The 14,537-nt window shown below is 47.7% G+C and overlaps 1 protein-coding gene across 1 annotated transcript in view; it reads left to right on the top strand.

Annotated features, from left to right (window-relative positions):
• LOC135532514 (neuron navigator 3-like) overlaps window positions 1-11,546 on the top strand; it is a 37,556-nt gene extending 26,010 nt beyond the window's left edge. Inside the window, exons 3-4 of the mRNA XM_064959992.1 lie at window positions 714-785; window positions 11,371-11,546. Of these exons, the coding sequence (XP_064816064.1) occupies window positions 714-785; window positions 11,371-11,521 (223 nt within the window). The 3' untranslated portion in view covers window positions 11,522-11,546. The remainder of the gene's footprint in view (window positions 1-713; window positions 786-11,370) is intronic.
• Window positions 11,547-14,537: the final 2,991 nt, after the last annotated feature.

The following is a 14,537-nucleotide window of genomic DNA, read 5'->3' as shown; positions in this document are numbered from 1 at the left end:
ATGGTAATCATATAGTCATATAATGGTAATAATAGTCATATAATGGTAATAATATAATAAAGTAATATAATGGTAATAATAGTCATATAATGGTAATAATATAATATAGTCATATAATGGTAATCATAAATGCCATGTAGCAGACACTTTTATCCAAAGTGACTTCGTCATGCTTGCAAACATTTTTCGAGCAGGTGGTTCCGGGAATTGAACCCACTATCACTATCCAGGAATTGCGTAGGGGTGGCAGGTAGCCTAGTGGTTAGAGCATTGGGCCAGTAACCGAAAGGTTGCTAGATCGAATCCCTGAGCTGACAAGATAAAAAAATATGTAATTCTGCCCCTGAACAAGGCAGTTAACCCACTGTTTTAGGCCGTCATTGTAAATCAAAATGTATTCTTAATTGACTTGCCTAGTTAAATAAAATAAAAAATTAAAATAATAAATTCCAAGCTCTACCAATTGAGCTACAGAGGACATACACATGAAACGTGTGTCCCGTCACGTGAACCGCAGTACGGGTTCACACTATGTGCTTCTTTCACTAGGGCTTGTGTTGTTAGTTACTGTCTCTGTCTCGCGCAATGCTCTCCTCTGACTCTCTCCTTATTGCATTAGATGATGTCTCAAAGATGCTACAGTTGAAAGAGTCCAGAGAGCTGTTCACCTCATTCCTTCACTAAGTCTGTGTCTCTCCCTGCTCTCTCCACAGTCTCACTGCGCGGTATGGTAGCCCCCCGGGTCACAGCGGAATAGGAGCAGCACCACAGAAGAAAAACACAAGGTATGACTCTCACATGGCTAACTTTCCTTCACCTTCTTTCAGTTCATGTCGACATGAATGACACATTATGTACTTTACTGTACAACCTCTTCAATTCATAATAATCTACTTGTGAAAATCTTGGCACAAGGAAGTTGTTACATTTGGTTTGGTTGTGCATCTATCTTAGAGGATTTCGTAATGGAATACTTTGTGTTGTCTATTCTCTGATGCCAAACTAACATCGGCACTTGGCGATCCCAGGCATCAGTGACGTGCGCGGGCCATTAAACTCAAGCCGATGTGGATTAGGGGCCATTTTACCGAACGCTGCATTGAACAGAGTGACTTGCTGTGGTGGCTTCCAGACAGTTCCAGGCTCCTATACTTCACCGCTTGTCTGGCTCCCAGAGCATTTGTTTCTCCTTAGACGGTTGTGGCTGGTGGGAACCAGCCTGCTGGCAAATTACTTCACGCAAACCCCGCCAAGCTATGTGAAATATGTGCTGGATTGCATTGACAAGCCTATGGGTGGTATTCCCCTTCACAGTATTGACAAGCCTATGGGTGGTATTCCCCTTCACAGTATTGACAAGCCTATGGGTGGTATTCCCCTTCACAGTATTGACAAGCCTATGGGTGGTATTCCCCTTCACAGTATTGACAAGCCTATGGGTGGTATTCCCCTTCACAGTATTGACAAGCCTATGGGTGGTATTCCCCTTCACAGTATTGACAACCCGTCAGCTGGTGTTGTTGCTGAATAGCCGTGTACAAGCTGCTTTGCTCTCGAACACAGCTGTTAACTAAGGGAATATATATTCCATTTTTACACATGTATCAGAGAAAGCGGGGATTGTAAATTGTACTGTAAATTTGAGTCTGGTTGTAATGTGTGTGTGTGTGTAGGTGTCTGGTCTTAGTATTTTGTGTTTTCTTTATTTATTTGGTCAGGCCAGGGTGTGACATGGGTTTTGGTATGTGGTGTGTTTTGTCTTGGGGTTTTTCATAGGTATTGAGATTGTGGCTTACATTTACATTTACATTTAAGTCATTTAGCAGACGCTCTTATCCAGAGCGACTTACAAATTGGTGAATTCACCTTCTGCCATCCAGTGGAACAGCCACTTTACAATAGTGCATCTAAATCATTAAGGGGGGGGGGGGGTGAGAAGGATTACTTATCCTATCCTAGGTATTCCTTGAAGAGGTGGGGTTTCAGGTGTCTCCGGAAGGTGGTGATTGACTCCGCTGTCCTGGCGTCGTGAGGGAGTTTGTTCCACCATTGGGGTGCCAGAGCAGCGAACAGTTTTGACTGGGCTGAGCGGGAACTGTACTTCCTCAATGGTAGGGAGGCGAGCAGGCCAGAGGTGGATGAACGCAGTGCCCTTGCTTGGGTGTAGGGCCTGATCAGAGCCTGGAGGTACTGCGGTGCCGTTCCCCTCACAGCTCCGTAGGCAAGCACCATGGTCTTGTAGCGGATGCGAGCTTCAACTGGAAGCCAGTGGAGAGAGCGGAGGAGCGGGGTGACGTGAGAGAACTTGGGAAGGTTGAACACCAGACGGGCTGCGGCGTTCTGGATGAGTTGTAGGGGTTTAATGGCACAGGCAGGGAGCCCAGCCAACAGCGAGTTGCAGTAATCCAGACGGGAGATGACAAGTGCCTGGATTAGGACCTGCGCCGCTTCCTGTGTGAGGCAGGGTCGTACTCTGCGGATGTTGTAGAGCATGAACCTACAGGAACGGGCCACCGCCATGATGTTGGTTGAGAACGACAGGGTGTTGTCCAGGATCACGCCAAGGTTCTTAGCGCTCTGGGAGGAGGACACAATGGAGTTGTCAACCGTGATGGCGAGATCATGGAACGGGCAGTCCTTCCCCGGGAGGAAGAGCAGCTCCGTCTTGCCGAGGTTCAGCTTGAGGTGATGATCCGTCATCCACACTGATATGTCTGCCAGACATGCAGAGATGCGATTCGCCACCTGGTCATCAGAAGGGGGAAAGGAGAAGATTAATTGTGTGTCGTCTGCATAGCAATGATAGGAGAGACCATGTGAGGTTATGACAGAGCCAAGTGACTTGGTGTATAGCGAGAATAGGAGAGGGCCTAGAACAGAGCCCTGGGGGACACCAGTGGTGAGAGCGCGTGGCGAGGAGACAGATTCTCGCCACGCCACCTGGTAGGAGCGACCTGTCAGGTAGGACGCAATCCAAGCGTGGGCCGCGCCGGAGATGCCCAACTCGGAGAGGGTGGAGAGGAGGATCTGATGGTTCACAGTATCGAAGGCAGCCGATAGGTCTAGAAGGATGAGAGCAGAGGAGAGAGAGTTAGCTTTAGCAGTGCGGAGCGCCTCCGTGATGCAGAGAAGAGCAGTCTCAGTTGAATGACTAGTCTTGAAACCTGACTGATTTGGATCAAGAAGGTCATTCTGAGAGAGATAGCGGGAGAGCTGGCCAAGGACGGCACGTTCAAGAGTTTTGGAGAGAAAAGAAAGAAGGGATACTGGTCTGTAGTTGTTGACATCGGAGGGGTCGAGTGTAGGTTTCTTCAGAAGGGGTGCAACTCTCGCTCTCTTGAAGACGGAAGGGACGTAGCCAGCGGTCAGGGATGAGTTGATGAGCGAGGTGAGGTAAGGGAGAAGGTCCCCGGAAATGGTCTGGAGGAGAGAGGAGGGGATAGGGTCGAGCGGGCAGGTTGTTGGGCGGCCGGCCGTCACAAGAAGCGAGATTTCATCTGGAGAGAGAGGGAGAAAGAGGTCAGAGCACAGGGTAGGGCAGTGTGAGCAGAACCAGCGGTGTCGTTTGACTTAGCAAACGAGGATCGGATGTCGTCGACCTTCTTTTCAAAATGGTTGACGAAGTCATCTGCAGAGAGGGAGGAGGGGGGAGGGGGAGGAGGATTCAGGAGGGAGGAGAAGGTGGCAAAGAGCTTCCTAGGGTTAGAGGCAGATGCTTGGAATTTAGAGTGGTAGAAAGTGGCTTTAGCAGCAGAGACAGAGGAGGAAAATGTAGAGAGGAGGGAGTGAAAGGATGCCAGGTCCGCAGGAGGCGAGTTTTCCTCCATTTCCGCTCGGCTGCCCGGAGCTCTGTTCTGTGAGCTCGCAATGAGTCATCGAGCCACGGAGCGGGAGGGGAGGACCGAGCCGGCCTGGAGGATAGGGGACATAGAGAGTCAAAGGATGCAGAAAGGGAAGAGAGGAGGGTTGAGGAGGCAGAGTCAGGAGAAAGGTTGGAGAAGGTATGAGCAGAGGGAAGAGATGAAAGGATGGAAGAGGAAAGAGTAGCGGGGGAGAGAGAGCGAAGGTTGGGACGGCGCGATACCATCCGAGTAGGGGCAGTGTGGGAAGTGTTGGATGAGAGCGAGAGGGAAAAGGATACAAGGTAGTGGTCGGAGACTTGGAGGGGAGTTGCAGTGAGGTTAGTGGAAGAACAGCATCTAGTAAAGATGAGGTCGAGCGTATTGCCTGCCTTGTGAGTAGGGGGAAGGTGAGAGGGTGAGGTCAAAAGAGGAGAGGAGTGGAAAGAAGGAGGCAGAGAGGAATGAGTCAAAGGTAGACGTGGGGAGGTTAAAGTCGCCCAGGACTGTGAGAGGTGAGCCGTCCTCAGGAAAGGAGCTTATCAAGGCATCAAGCTCATTGATGAACTCTCCGAGGAACCTGGAGGGCGATAAATGATAAGAATGTTAAGCTTGAAAGGGCTGGTAACTGTGACAGCATGGAATTCAAAGGAGGCGATAGATAGATGGGTAAGGGGAGAGAGAGAGAATGACCACTTGGGAGAGATGAGGATCCCGGTGCCACCACCCCGCTGACCAGAAGCTCTCGGGGTGTGCGAGAACACGTGGGCGGATGAAGAGAGAGCAGTAGGAGTAGCAGTGTTATCTGTGGTGATCCATGTTTCCGTCAGTGCCAGGAAGTCGAGGGACTGGAGGGAGGCATAGGCTGAGATGAACTCTGCCTTGTTGGCCGCAGATCGGCAGTTCCAGAGGCTACCGGAGACCAGGAACTCCACGTGGGTCGTGCGCGCTGGGACCACCAGATTAGGGTGGCCGCGGCCACGCGGTATGGAGCGTTTGTATGGTCTGTGCAGAGAGGAGAGAACAGGGATAGATAGACACATAGTTAACAGGGTACAGAAGAGGCTACGCTAATGCAAAGGAGATTGGAATGACAAGTGGACTACACGTCTCGAATGTTCAGAAAGTTAAGCTTACGTAGCAAGAATCTTATTGACTAAAATGATTGAAATGAAACAGTACTGCTGGAGTAGGCTAGCTGGTAGTGGCTGCGATGTTGACACTACACTAATCAAGTCGTTCCGTCGAGTGTAATAGTTTCTACAGTGCTGCTATTCGGGGGCTAGCTGGCTAGCTAGCAAGGTTGATTGCGTTCCGTTACTTTAAAAGAACGACAATAGCTGGCTGGCTAACCTAGAAAATCGCTCTAGGCTACACAATTGTCTTAGATACAAAGACGGCTATGTAGCTGGCTAGCTACGATCAAACAAATCAAACCGTTGTACTGTAATGAAGTGAAATGAAAATGTGATACTACCTGTGGAACGACGCGGAATGTTGACCGGGTAGTTGGAGTTCAATTCGGTAGAGGTTGGCTAGCTGTTGGCTAGCTAGCTAGCAGCATTTCCTACGTTAAGGACGACAAATAGCTGGCTAGCTAACCTCGGTAAATTAAGATAATCACTCTAAGTCTACACACTCTAAACTGCACAATTATCTTGGATACGAAGACAACTATGTAGCTAGCTGACACTACACTAATCGAGTCGTTCAGTTGAGTGTAATAGTTTCTACAGTGCTAGTGGACAGTGGATGTTAGCTAGCTGCTTAGCTAGCTGCTGGGCAGATACGTTAGGACGCCGAAATACGATAATTATGCAATTGTCGTTGATACAAAGACGGCTATGTAGCTGGCTAAGAAGAAATTGCTAAGATTAGACAAATCAAACCGTTGTACTATAACGAAATGTAATGAAAAGTTATAAAAAGTTATACTACCTGCGGACCGAAGTGTAGATGCGGACGCTCGCTCCAACCGGAGATCAGTGGGGTTAGTGGGGTTTTCTAGCTTAGTCTATGGCTGTCTGAAGTGGTTCTCAATCAGAGGCAGGTGTTTATCGTTGTCTCTGATTGGGAACCATATTTAGGCAGCCATATTCTTTGAGTGTGTTGTGGGTGATTGTCCTTGTTTCTGTCTCTGTGTTACTTTGCACCAGTATAGGCTGTTTCGGTTTTCGTGTTACATTTCTTGTTTTGTAGTATTCGTGTTTCCTTTGTTTTATTAAAACATGAATCTCAATAGCCACGCCGCATTTTGGTCCGACTCTCCTTCACCTAAAGAAAACCCTTACAGCGTGTGTGTGTGCGTGTGTGTGTGTGTGTGTGTGTAGCATGTGTGTGTGTGTGTGTGTGTGTGTTTAGCGTGTGTGTAGCGTGCATGTGGCATATGTGTAGCGTGTGTGTGTAGCATGTGTGTGTGTGTGTGTGAAGCGCGTATGTGTGGGCCGTCTTTACACCCACTGGAGGGCCGTGATGTAACTGGTCAGGACGCTCTCGATGGTGCAGCGGTAGTATTTGGAGAGGCCACCTTGGGAAGTAGACACTGCTGCGCCCTCTTGACAAGAGTGTTGTTGGTCCATGTCGTCCTCGGTGATGTGACTGCAGAGGAACTTAACCCTGATGACTCTCTCTACTGCAGTCCCGTTGATGTGGATCGGGGCGTGTTCCCTTGGATCGGGGCGCGTTTCCTTGGATCGGGGCGCGTTCCCTTGGATCGGGGCGCGTTCCCTTGGATCGGGGCGCGTTCCCTTGATCGGGCGCGTTCCCTTGGATCGGGCGCGTTCCTTGGATCGGGCGCGTTTCCTTGGATCGGGCGCGTTCCTTGGATCGGGCGCGTTCCTTGATCGGGGCGCGTTCCCTTGGATCGGGGCGCGTTCCCTTGGATCGGGGCGCGTTCCCTTGGATCGGGGCGCGTTCCCTTGGATCGGGGCGCGTTCCTTGGATCGGGGCGCGTTTCCTTGGATCGGGGCGCGTTCCCTTGGATCGGGCGCGTTCCTTGGATCGGGCGCGTTCCCTTGGACCGGGCGCGTTTCCTTGGACCGGGCGCGTTCCTTGGATCGGGGCGCGTTTCCTTGGATCTGGGCGTGTTTCCTCCTCTGCCGATGCATGAAAATCCCACTAACACTTGAATTAAAATTAATACTTTATATTATTATCCCCAAATGGAAACTCTATCGATTGGATAAAATGGCTGAGATTTCACAACAAAAGTAGTTGGGCAGAGTTACTTTTCCCCTGACCCAGTGCAATGCTCAGCCATTCATCTCCCTGTTGGCCTCCTCTCTCCCTCATTACCTTGGCTAATGAAACTGGGCCTGTCTCATCAGGCCAACCACACCAGGACTGATTGGGTTTCTTAGCTAACCCTGACTACAGCCATAGCCGGATAGAGACTATAGTGTGTGTGTGTGTGTGTCTCTCTGTCTGTGTGTGTGTGTGTCTCTGTCTGTGTGTGTAGGGGGGCGGGGGGTTGGTGACAGACTGCACTGTTTTGGGGGCCAGGATCAGCACTCTCTGGGCCTTCCAGGGGCTGGTGTGATACAGCTAGGAGCCAGCGGAAGTCGTAAAATGGCAGACGATACGAGTCCCCCGGGGCTCACCACACCCGACCTGGAGAACACACGGCCTGTGTGAGTCGTCCTGGACCTCTAATGAAATGAAATGGACTGGATAGATTTTTCCTGATTCAGATTGATACGTGAAAATAAAAACTAGTGGTCACGTGACCTGCTCCCATAACTTGAAACTAACTACATCGTTGATGAAGAGTGCACGTTTTCTTCCATGAATTCTCACTGGGAAAGGGTCAGGGTAGAAATGTGCCAAATGATATCATTCATTGAAAGTATTGTACATAAAGACATTGGCCCTGGAGTTTCAGTTTGTGGCCATAAAATGTACCTTTGATTTACTGTGGAGGATACCCATTGGGCATGAACAGTTGTTTTATTGTGAGGTACTAGCCTACACCCCCAGGGTGATTTTAAAGTCAACAACATTATTCAGGAAATACACTCAATGTGAGTTCCCAGCACAATGGTAGCCTCACACGTTTGTGAAAGCTCCTGTGTTTGATTGGCTGAAGGACTTAGTTCTGTTGCTACCTTGGCAGTTTTATATCTGAGGATATTGGGCCTTGAAAAAGAAACTCAAGCAACTCTCCAACTATTACTCCACAATGCATTTAATGGATCTCCAACCACTAAACACATTGTGGGTCAAACAGGAATGCCAGTGTGCTGGAGTTTATTTCTCTACTATTAAAGTGTTTCCTCTGTGCTCCTAGAGCTGTGTAAAATGTTTCCTCTGTGCTCCTAGAGCTGTGTAAAGTGTTTCTATGCTCCTAGAGTTGTGTAAAGTGTGCAAACAAGCCTCTTCAATTGATTTTGAGGTTAAAATCCCTACTCCACTCTCTCAGTAAACCTGCTTACCTGGGTTCTATTCACTAAGAACCAAGCAGAATCAATAAGACAAATGGGGAGGGACTACCTGAACTTGTTCAATAAGAAACTCTTGTTTTTCATTGGAAAATGTTTTCTGTTGCAAAGCATTTTGTTTCATTTTGCTATAGTGAGGCACTAATGGTACACCCCTGGTGTGTTGACAGTGTTTCGGCATCTCACCCTCAACTAAAAATAAATAGCCATTTAAATTCAGCGTGTTCGCAGCAGGGGGCGGTGTTTGACCGCTTGTCCGCAGCCTAAAGCACCTGTCTGTGATGCTGATAGAAGCGATTCCAGAGAAGCTTTGGTAATTGTCCTGAATATACAGCGACAGATGTGCTGACTTGCTAAGAAACCTGTTATTCAATTTGACTGACTCCCCTGAGCTTCCTGCCAGAAGCAGACACACATTTTGTTTTACACATACTGTGTCTGTTTCATACTGATAATACTCATTATCTTTCGCATAGGTATGTACTGTCAAACACATACACACAGACACACACACGCTCTCTCTCACTAATATAGATAATGGGCTGAGCAGATGGCAGGGTCTTCTGTTCAAGTGGGCGCTCTCGCTCCATCTCCTCTCTCTCTCGTTCTCTCTCTGCCCCCATCCCTCCTGCCTGGTTATATTTGACATTACACACATGCACTCATGAAGTCATGCTTATTCAGCTCACGGGTCTCCAGGTGCCCCTCTCAGCCTGGGTGGGTGGGTCGGTGGTTGCATGTGTTTGTACATGTGTGTACTGAGTCTGTTATCTGTCCCATTTTATATATATATATATATATATATATATTATTATTATTTTTTGGGGGGGGGGGGTTGTTTTGCAGTGAGCACAGAGACACCCTGTCAGTTTGAAGCCGTTTCCTCTAGCCCTGTCTGACAGGGAGAATAATGTGTCTGGCCACCCCTCTCCCTCTTCTCCGTCTTAAAAATAGACCTGAGTGCTGGAGACCCCGGCTGCATCCCAATGGCACTGGTCAGAAATAGTTCACTAAATAAGGAATAGGGTGCCATTTGGAACACAGGCAGCCAGGAGGGACATCAGATACATCTTCGTTAGCCCCGTCCCGGAAATGAAGGATTATATCTTAGTTGAACGTTATTATTTCTGATCATGATGCATTGGTGGCAGGATGTGGTGAAATATGTATTGACAGGGTGATGAAAGTGTATCATTACCAAGTGGATGGAGCTTCTAGCATATCTACATCACCTGCTTTTTCATTTGACCATCTGTCCGTTTTCCAACCCAATGATGTCTAGAAGCACCCAGACTCCTCAGTCACTGGACCAAGACATTGTAGGGTGCCATTTGGGACACAGACGTTGAGTAATGCATTGATCCTTGGGTTGAAGACTGGAGTTAAGAGACTCCTACGTTACAACAGAAGGAGTTGGTGTTACTCTGGTTCCATCAATCATTACATGATGTATGGATTGACTCCGTCGGACCAGTCCATTGTCTGCGTTGCGAGTTGGCTTTTTACTCTGAAACAGAAACAAGAAGGTACATGTTTACTCGTCACAGTATGATTTCTGCCACCACAAATTTAGCCGCGTACAAATGTGTGTTTTATTGTCTGTTTGACACACACAGTCATGTTTACTATCAAACAGATGACTGTCTCCTCTGTGGTTTAAATTCAGTAGGAGAGAGGTAGTATCTTGAATGACATCCTAGTCCCTATAGAGTACACTACTTTTAACCAGAGCCCTACTATAAGTAGTGCACTATAAAGGGAATAGGTTGTCATTTGGGACTAAATAGAGTCGTTTCCCTGCATTACCACAGGGCCAAGATGTTAATTCTCTGGTTGTGTTGTTTTGACCCTTAGCCATTACTTCACATTGCCATCTAGTCCCTCAAGCTTCCTCAGTCTGCTTCTGTGACAGGTTTATGCGCTGTTGTTAAGTCTCTTTGTCCAGGGTTACGATGCCTAATTAAACTCCCATACTCCCCTTTAATTGCCAAGCTTTTAGGAGTGTCAGTTCTAAAGGGCCAGGCATAAATGATGTGGATTGGATAGTGGGGTAGTTTAGATGATAGAATTCCCATGGTGAAATGGGCTTAGCATCTTTCATGAAACAACACAGAGTAGTTCATACTGTTCACCAGGTCTCTCTCTCTCTCTCTCTGAAACCAGATAAAAAACATCCGTATCACTCTAAAGGGGCCTGGAGGTTGTCCTGTATGTTTAGGGCATGAATGAAGGTTTTGTGTGTTTTGCAGACCGGTAATCAAAACTGTATGAACTTCATATAGATATGTTGTAATGGTCATGTGATTAGATCATTTTCTTTGAGATGCGATCATGTTTTTCCAGGACAAAGGCAGATTTGTATAGATTTCACTTCCTCGTAAAGGTCAACGAGTCCATCTGCAAAGTTAGACGCCAGCAACATATTTTCTAGGTCAATTATCTCACTGATAAAACATCCAAATCAAAGTGAAAGTTCCCAGACTCATGATGACCATTAATTTATTACTGCCCAAGGCAGTTACCTCGCCAGATGCATTGAAGTGTCCAGCTTGACTCAAGGACTGTGGGTGCATTCCGTGCGTGTTACACTGAGCCTTTGAGCCATGCTGATTGGTTAATCTCAGTGTTTAACCAATCAGGAGGTTGTTTGGTTGCAGTACTGAGAAGACCTTGCTCTGTCAGTGTCAGTGTAGTGGACTGTGAGATCCGTTAGCATGCTTTAACGAGTCCTTAATGGAATAATGAGCCTATGGCCTCTCCCCCCTCTGGGACTTATGACTGCGCTCCAGCTGTGGCATCAGAAGTAAACATCCACATTTATCCACAGATGCTGAAGGGTGTATTCTCTTGTGTGTTTCCCTGAGAATACAGGTGGTCCTTTCAGCACAACACTGTGTGTGTGTGTGTGTGTGTGTGTGTGTGTGTGTGCTCGCGCTTACATCTGTGTATCCGTGTGTGGGCTCTTATGCATGTCCCGGAGAGAACATAATGGTCCTTTCAGCACGACACAAACACACTACCGAGCTAAACATTTATTTTTGTTGCTCTGTGACTGTTCACGCTTTCTCCTCACCCACCTGTGTTTTTGTCTGCAGGTTGCCAGGGCCGACCAGGGTGTCCGCTGCAGGCAGCGGGGCCCCCAAGGGCCAAGGATCCTCCAACCTCAACAGGAGGAGTCAGAGCTTTAACAGCATCGATAAGAGCAAGCCTCTCCAGTATGCTAGTGGCAATGACAGAGGTAGGTGAACCTAGAATCAGGTAGAAGCAGACCTGAGCCATATGAGCCGAACCAAACCAAACTGTTCTAATCTAGCCTGGTTGCACGGTTGCTGGCACCTTGATGAAAAAGACACAATGTAAAACCAGCACAGTTTGATTAGGATTGGAACATTAGTGTGAAAATGGGGATATGGCCGTGTCTAAACTCACCTTCCATAAGGTTTAAACAGGATAAGGAAAACCTCTAGTGTCTTAGAATTCATTATCTTACCCCTGCGTTTCTACAGCTGTTTTCCTCAGGGTCTGTCAGTAGCATTCAGCATTTATATTTTTGAGCGCATGGTCCACAACATGCACTAGGTGGCGCCACTGATAAACACAGTGGACTGGACAGAGCAGCACCCGCCAGCACACTCCACATTAACCAGTCTGCTGAATCATATCAGCAGTGTAGTTGACTTAGGTATTCCTTTAGGGAGAAGGCAAGACAGTGCATTTCACAGCATGGCGAGTGGTAGTGGTTGGACTGCGGAGCTGTGGGGCTGAATCACACCACGCTCCACCAAGCATAATAACCTGCCATGATGACAGATTTTGTCACACATTCACTTTCCTTATTTTATTATTGTCATATTACTTTTATCCGAAAGTAAGTGGATGAAATTATTTGTCTGTGTCCCGAATGGTAGCCTGTTCCCTATATAGTGCACTACTTTTGACCAGGGCCCTATGGGCATGGGGAAAAATAGGCTTCAACGAGGCTCTTCTTTTCTTAACGACCCCCTACCTAGTGGTTCTTTCAGCTTACATTATGTTCGTAGATATTGAATATTTGTCTCTCAGTATTTTTCGATGATCGTAAGTGTTGGTACCATTCCCTTTACATTCACATCTCCCTTCATCCCTCTGTCACTATCACAGAGTAATGGTCGTCAATGGAGTAATGGTCGTCAATGGAGTAATGGTCGTCTATGGAGTAATGGTCGTCAATGGAGTAATGGTCGTCAATGGAGTAATGGTCGTCAATGGAGTAATGGTCGTCAATGGAGTAATGGTCGTCAATGGAGTAATGGTCGTCAATGGAGTAATGGTCGTCAATGGAGTAATGGTCGTCAATGGAGTAATGGTCGTCAATGGAGTAATGGTCGTCGGTAGAGTAATGGTCGTCAATGGAGTAATGGTCGTCAATGGAGTAATGGTCGTCAATGGAGTAATGGTCGTCGGTAGAGTAATGGTCGTCAATGGAGTAATGGTCGTCTGTAGAGTTATGGTCGTCAATGGAGTAATGGTCGTCAATGGAGTAATGGTCGTCAATGGAGTAATGGTCGTCAATGGAGTAATGGTCGTCGGTAGAGTAATGGTCGTCAATGGAGTAATGGTCGTCAATGGAGTAATTGTCGTCGGTAGAGTAATGGTCGTCAATGGAGTAATGGTCGTCTGTAGAGTTATGGTCGTCAATGGAGTAATGGTCGTCAATGGAGTAATGGTCGTCAATGGAGTAATGGTCGTCAATGGAGTAATGGTCGTCAATGGAGTAATGGTCGTCGGTAGAGTAATGGTCGTCAATGGAGTAATGGTCGTCAATGGAGTAATGGTCGTCAATGGAGTAATGGTCGTCAATGGAGTAATGGTCGTCAATGGAGTAATGGTCGTCGGTAGAGTAATGGTCGTCGGTAGAGTAATGGTCGTCAATGGAGTAATGGTCGTCAATGGAGTAATGGTCGTCAATGGAGTAATGGTCGTCGGTAGAGTAATGGTCGTCAATGGAGTAATGGTCGTCTGTAGAGTTATGGTCGTCAATGGAGTAATGGTCGTCAATGGAGTAATGGTCGTCAATGGAGTAATGGTCGTCAATGGAGTAATGGTCGTCGGTAGAGTAATGGTCGTCAATGGAGTAATGGTCGTCAATGGAGTAATTGTCGTCGGTAGAGTAATGGTCGTCAATGGAGTAATGGTCGTCTGTAGAGTTATGGTCGTCAATGGAGTAATGGTCGTCAATGGAGTAATGGTCGTCAATGGAGTAATGGTCGTCAATGGAGTAATGGTCGTCAATGGAGTAATGGTCGTCAATGGAGTAATGGTCGTCAATGGAGTAATGGTCGTCAATGGAGTAATGGTCGTCGGTAGAGTAATGGTCGTCGGGAGAGTAACGGTCGTCTGTAGAGTTATGGTCGTCAATGGAGTAATGGTCGTCGGTAGAGTAATGGTCGTCAATGGAGTAATGGTTGTCAATGGAGTAATGGTCGTCAATGGAGTAATGGTCGTCAATGGAGTAATGGTCGTCGGTAGAGTAATGGTCGTCGGGAGAGTAACGGTCGTCTGTAGAGTTATGGTCGTCAATGGAGTAATGGTCGTCGGTAGAGTAATGGCCGTCAATGGAGTAATGGTTGTCAATGGAGTAACGGTCGTCGGTAGAGTAATGGTCGTCAATGGAGTAATGGTTGTCAATGGAGTAATGGTCGTCAATGGAGTAATGGTCGTCAATGGAGTAATGGTCGTCAATGGAGTAATGGTCGTTAATGGAGTAATGGTCGTTGGTAGAGTAACGGCCGTTGGTAGAGTAACGGTCGTCGGTAGAGTAACGGTCGTCGGTAGAGTAACGGTCGTCGGTAGAGTAACGGTCGTCTGTAGAGTTACGGTCGTCCCGTAGAGTTACGGTTGTCGGTAGAGTTACGGTCGTCGGTAGAGTAACGGTCGTCGGTAGAGTAACGGTCGGCGGTAGAGTAACGGTCATCGGTAGAGTAACGGCCGCCGGTAGAGTAACGGCCGCCGGTAGAGTTCGGTCATCGGTAGAGTAATGGTCGTCAGTAGAGTTACGGATCATCGGTAGAGTAACGGTCGTCGGTAGAGTTACGGTCGTCGGTGGAGTTACGGTCGTCGGTAGAGTTACGGTCGTCGGTAGAGTAACGGTCGTCGGTAGAGTAACGGTCGTCGGTAGAGTAATGGTCGTCGGTAGAGTTACGGTCGTCGGTAGAGTTACGGTCGTCGGTAGAGTAACGGTCGTCGGTAGAGTTACGGTCGTCGGTAGAGTTACGGTCGTCGG

This window comes from Oncorhynchus masou, unplaced genomic scaffold (genome assembly GCF_036934945.1).
Source record: "Oncorhynchus masou masou isolate Uvic2021 unplaced genomic scaffold, UVic_Omas_1.1 unplaced_scaffold_1886, whole genome shotgun sequence".
Lineage (NCBI taxonomy): Eukaryota > Metazoa > Chordata > Actinopteri > Salmoniformes > Salmonidae > Oncorhynchus > Oncorhynchus masou.
The sequence above is the reverse complement of the archived record's forward strand: the minus strand, read 5'-3'. Positions and strand labels throughout refer to the sequence as shown.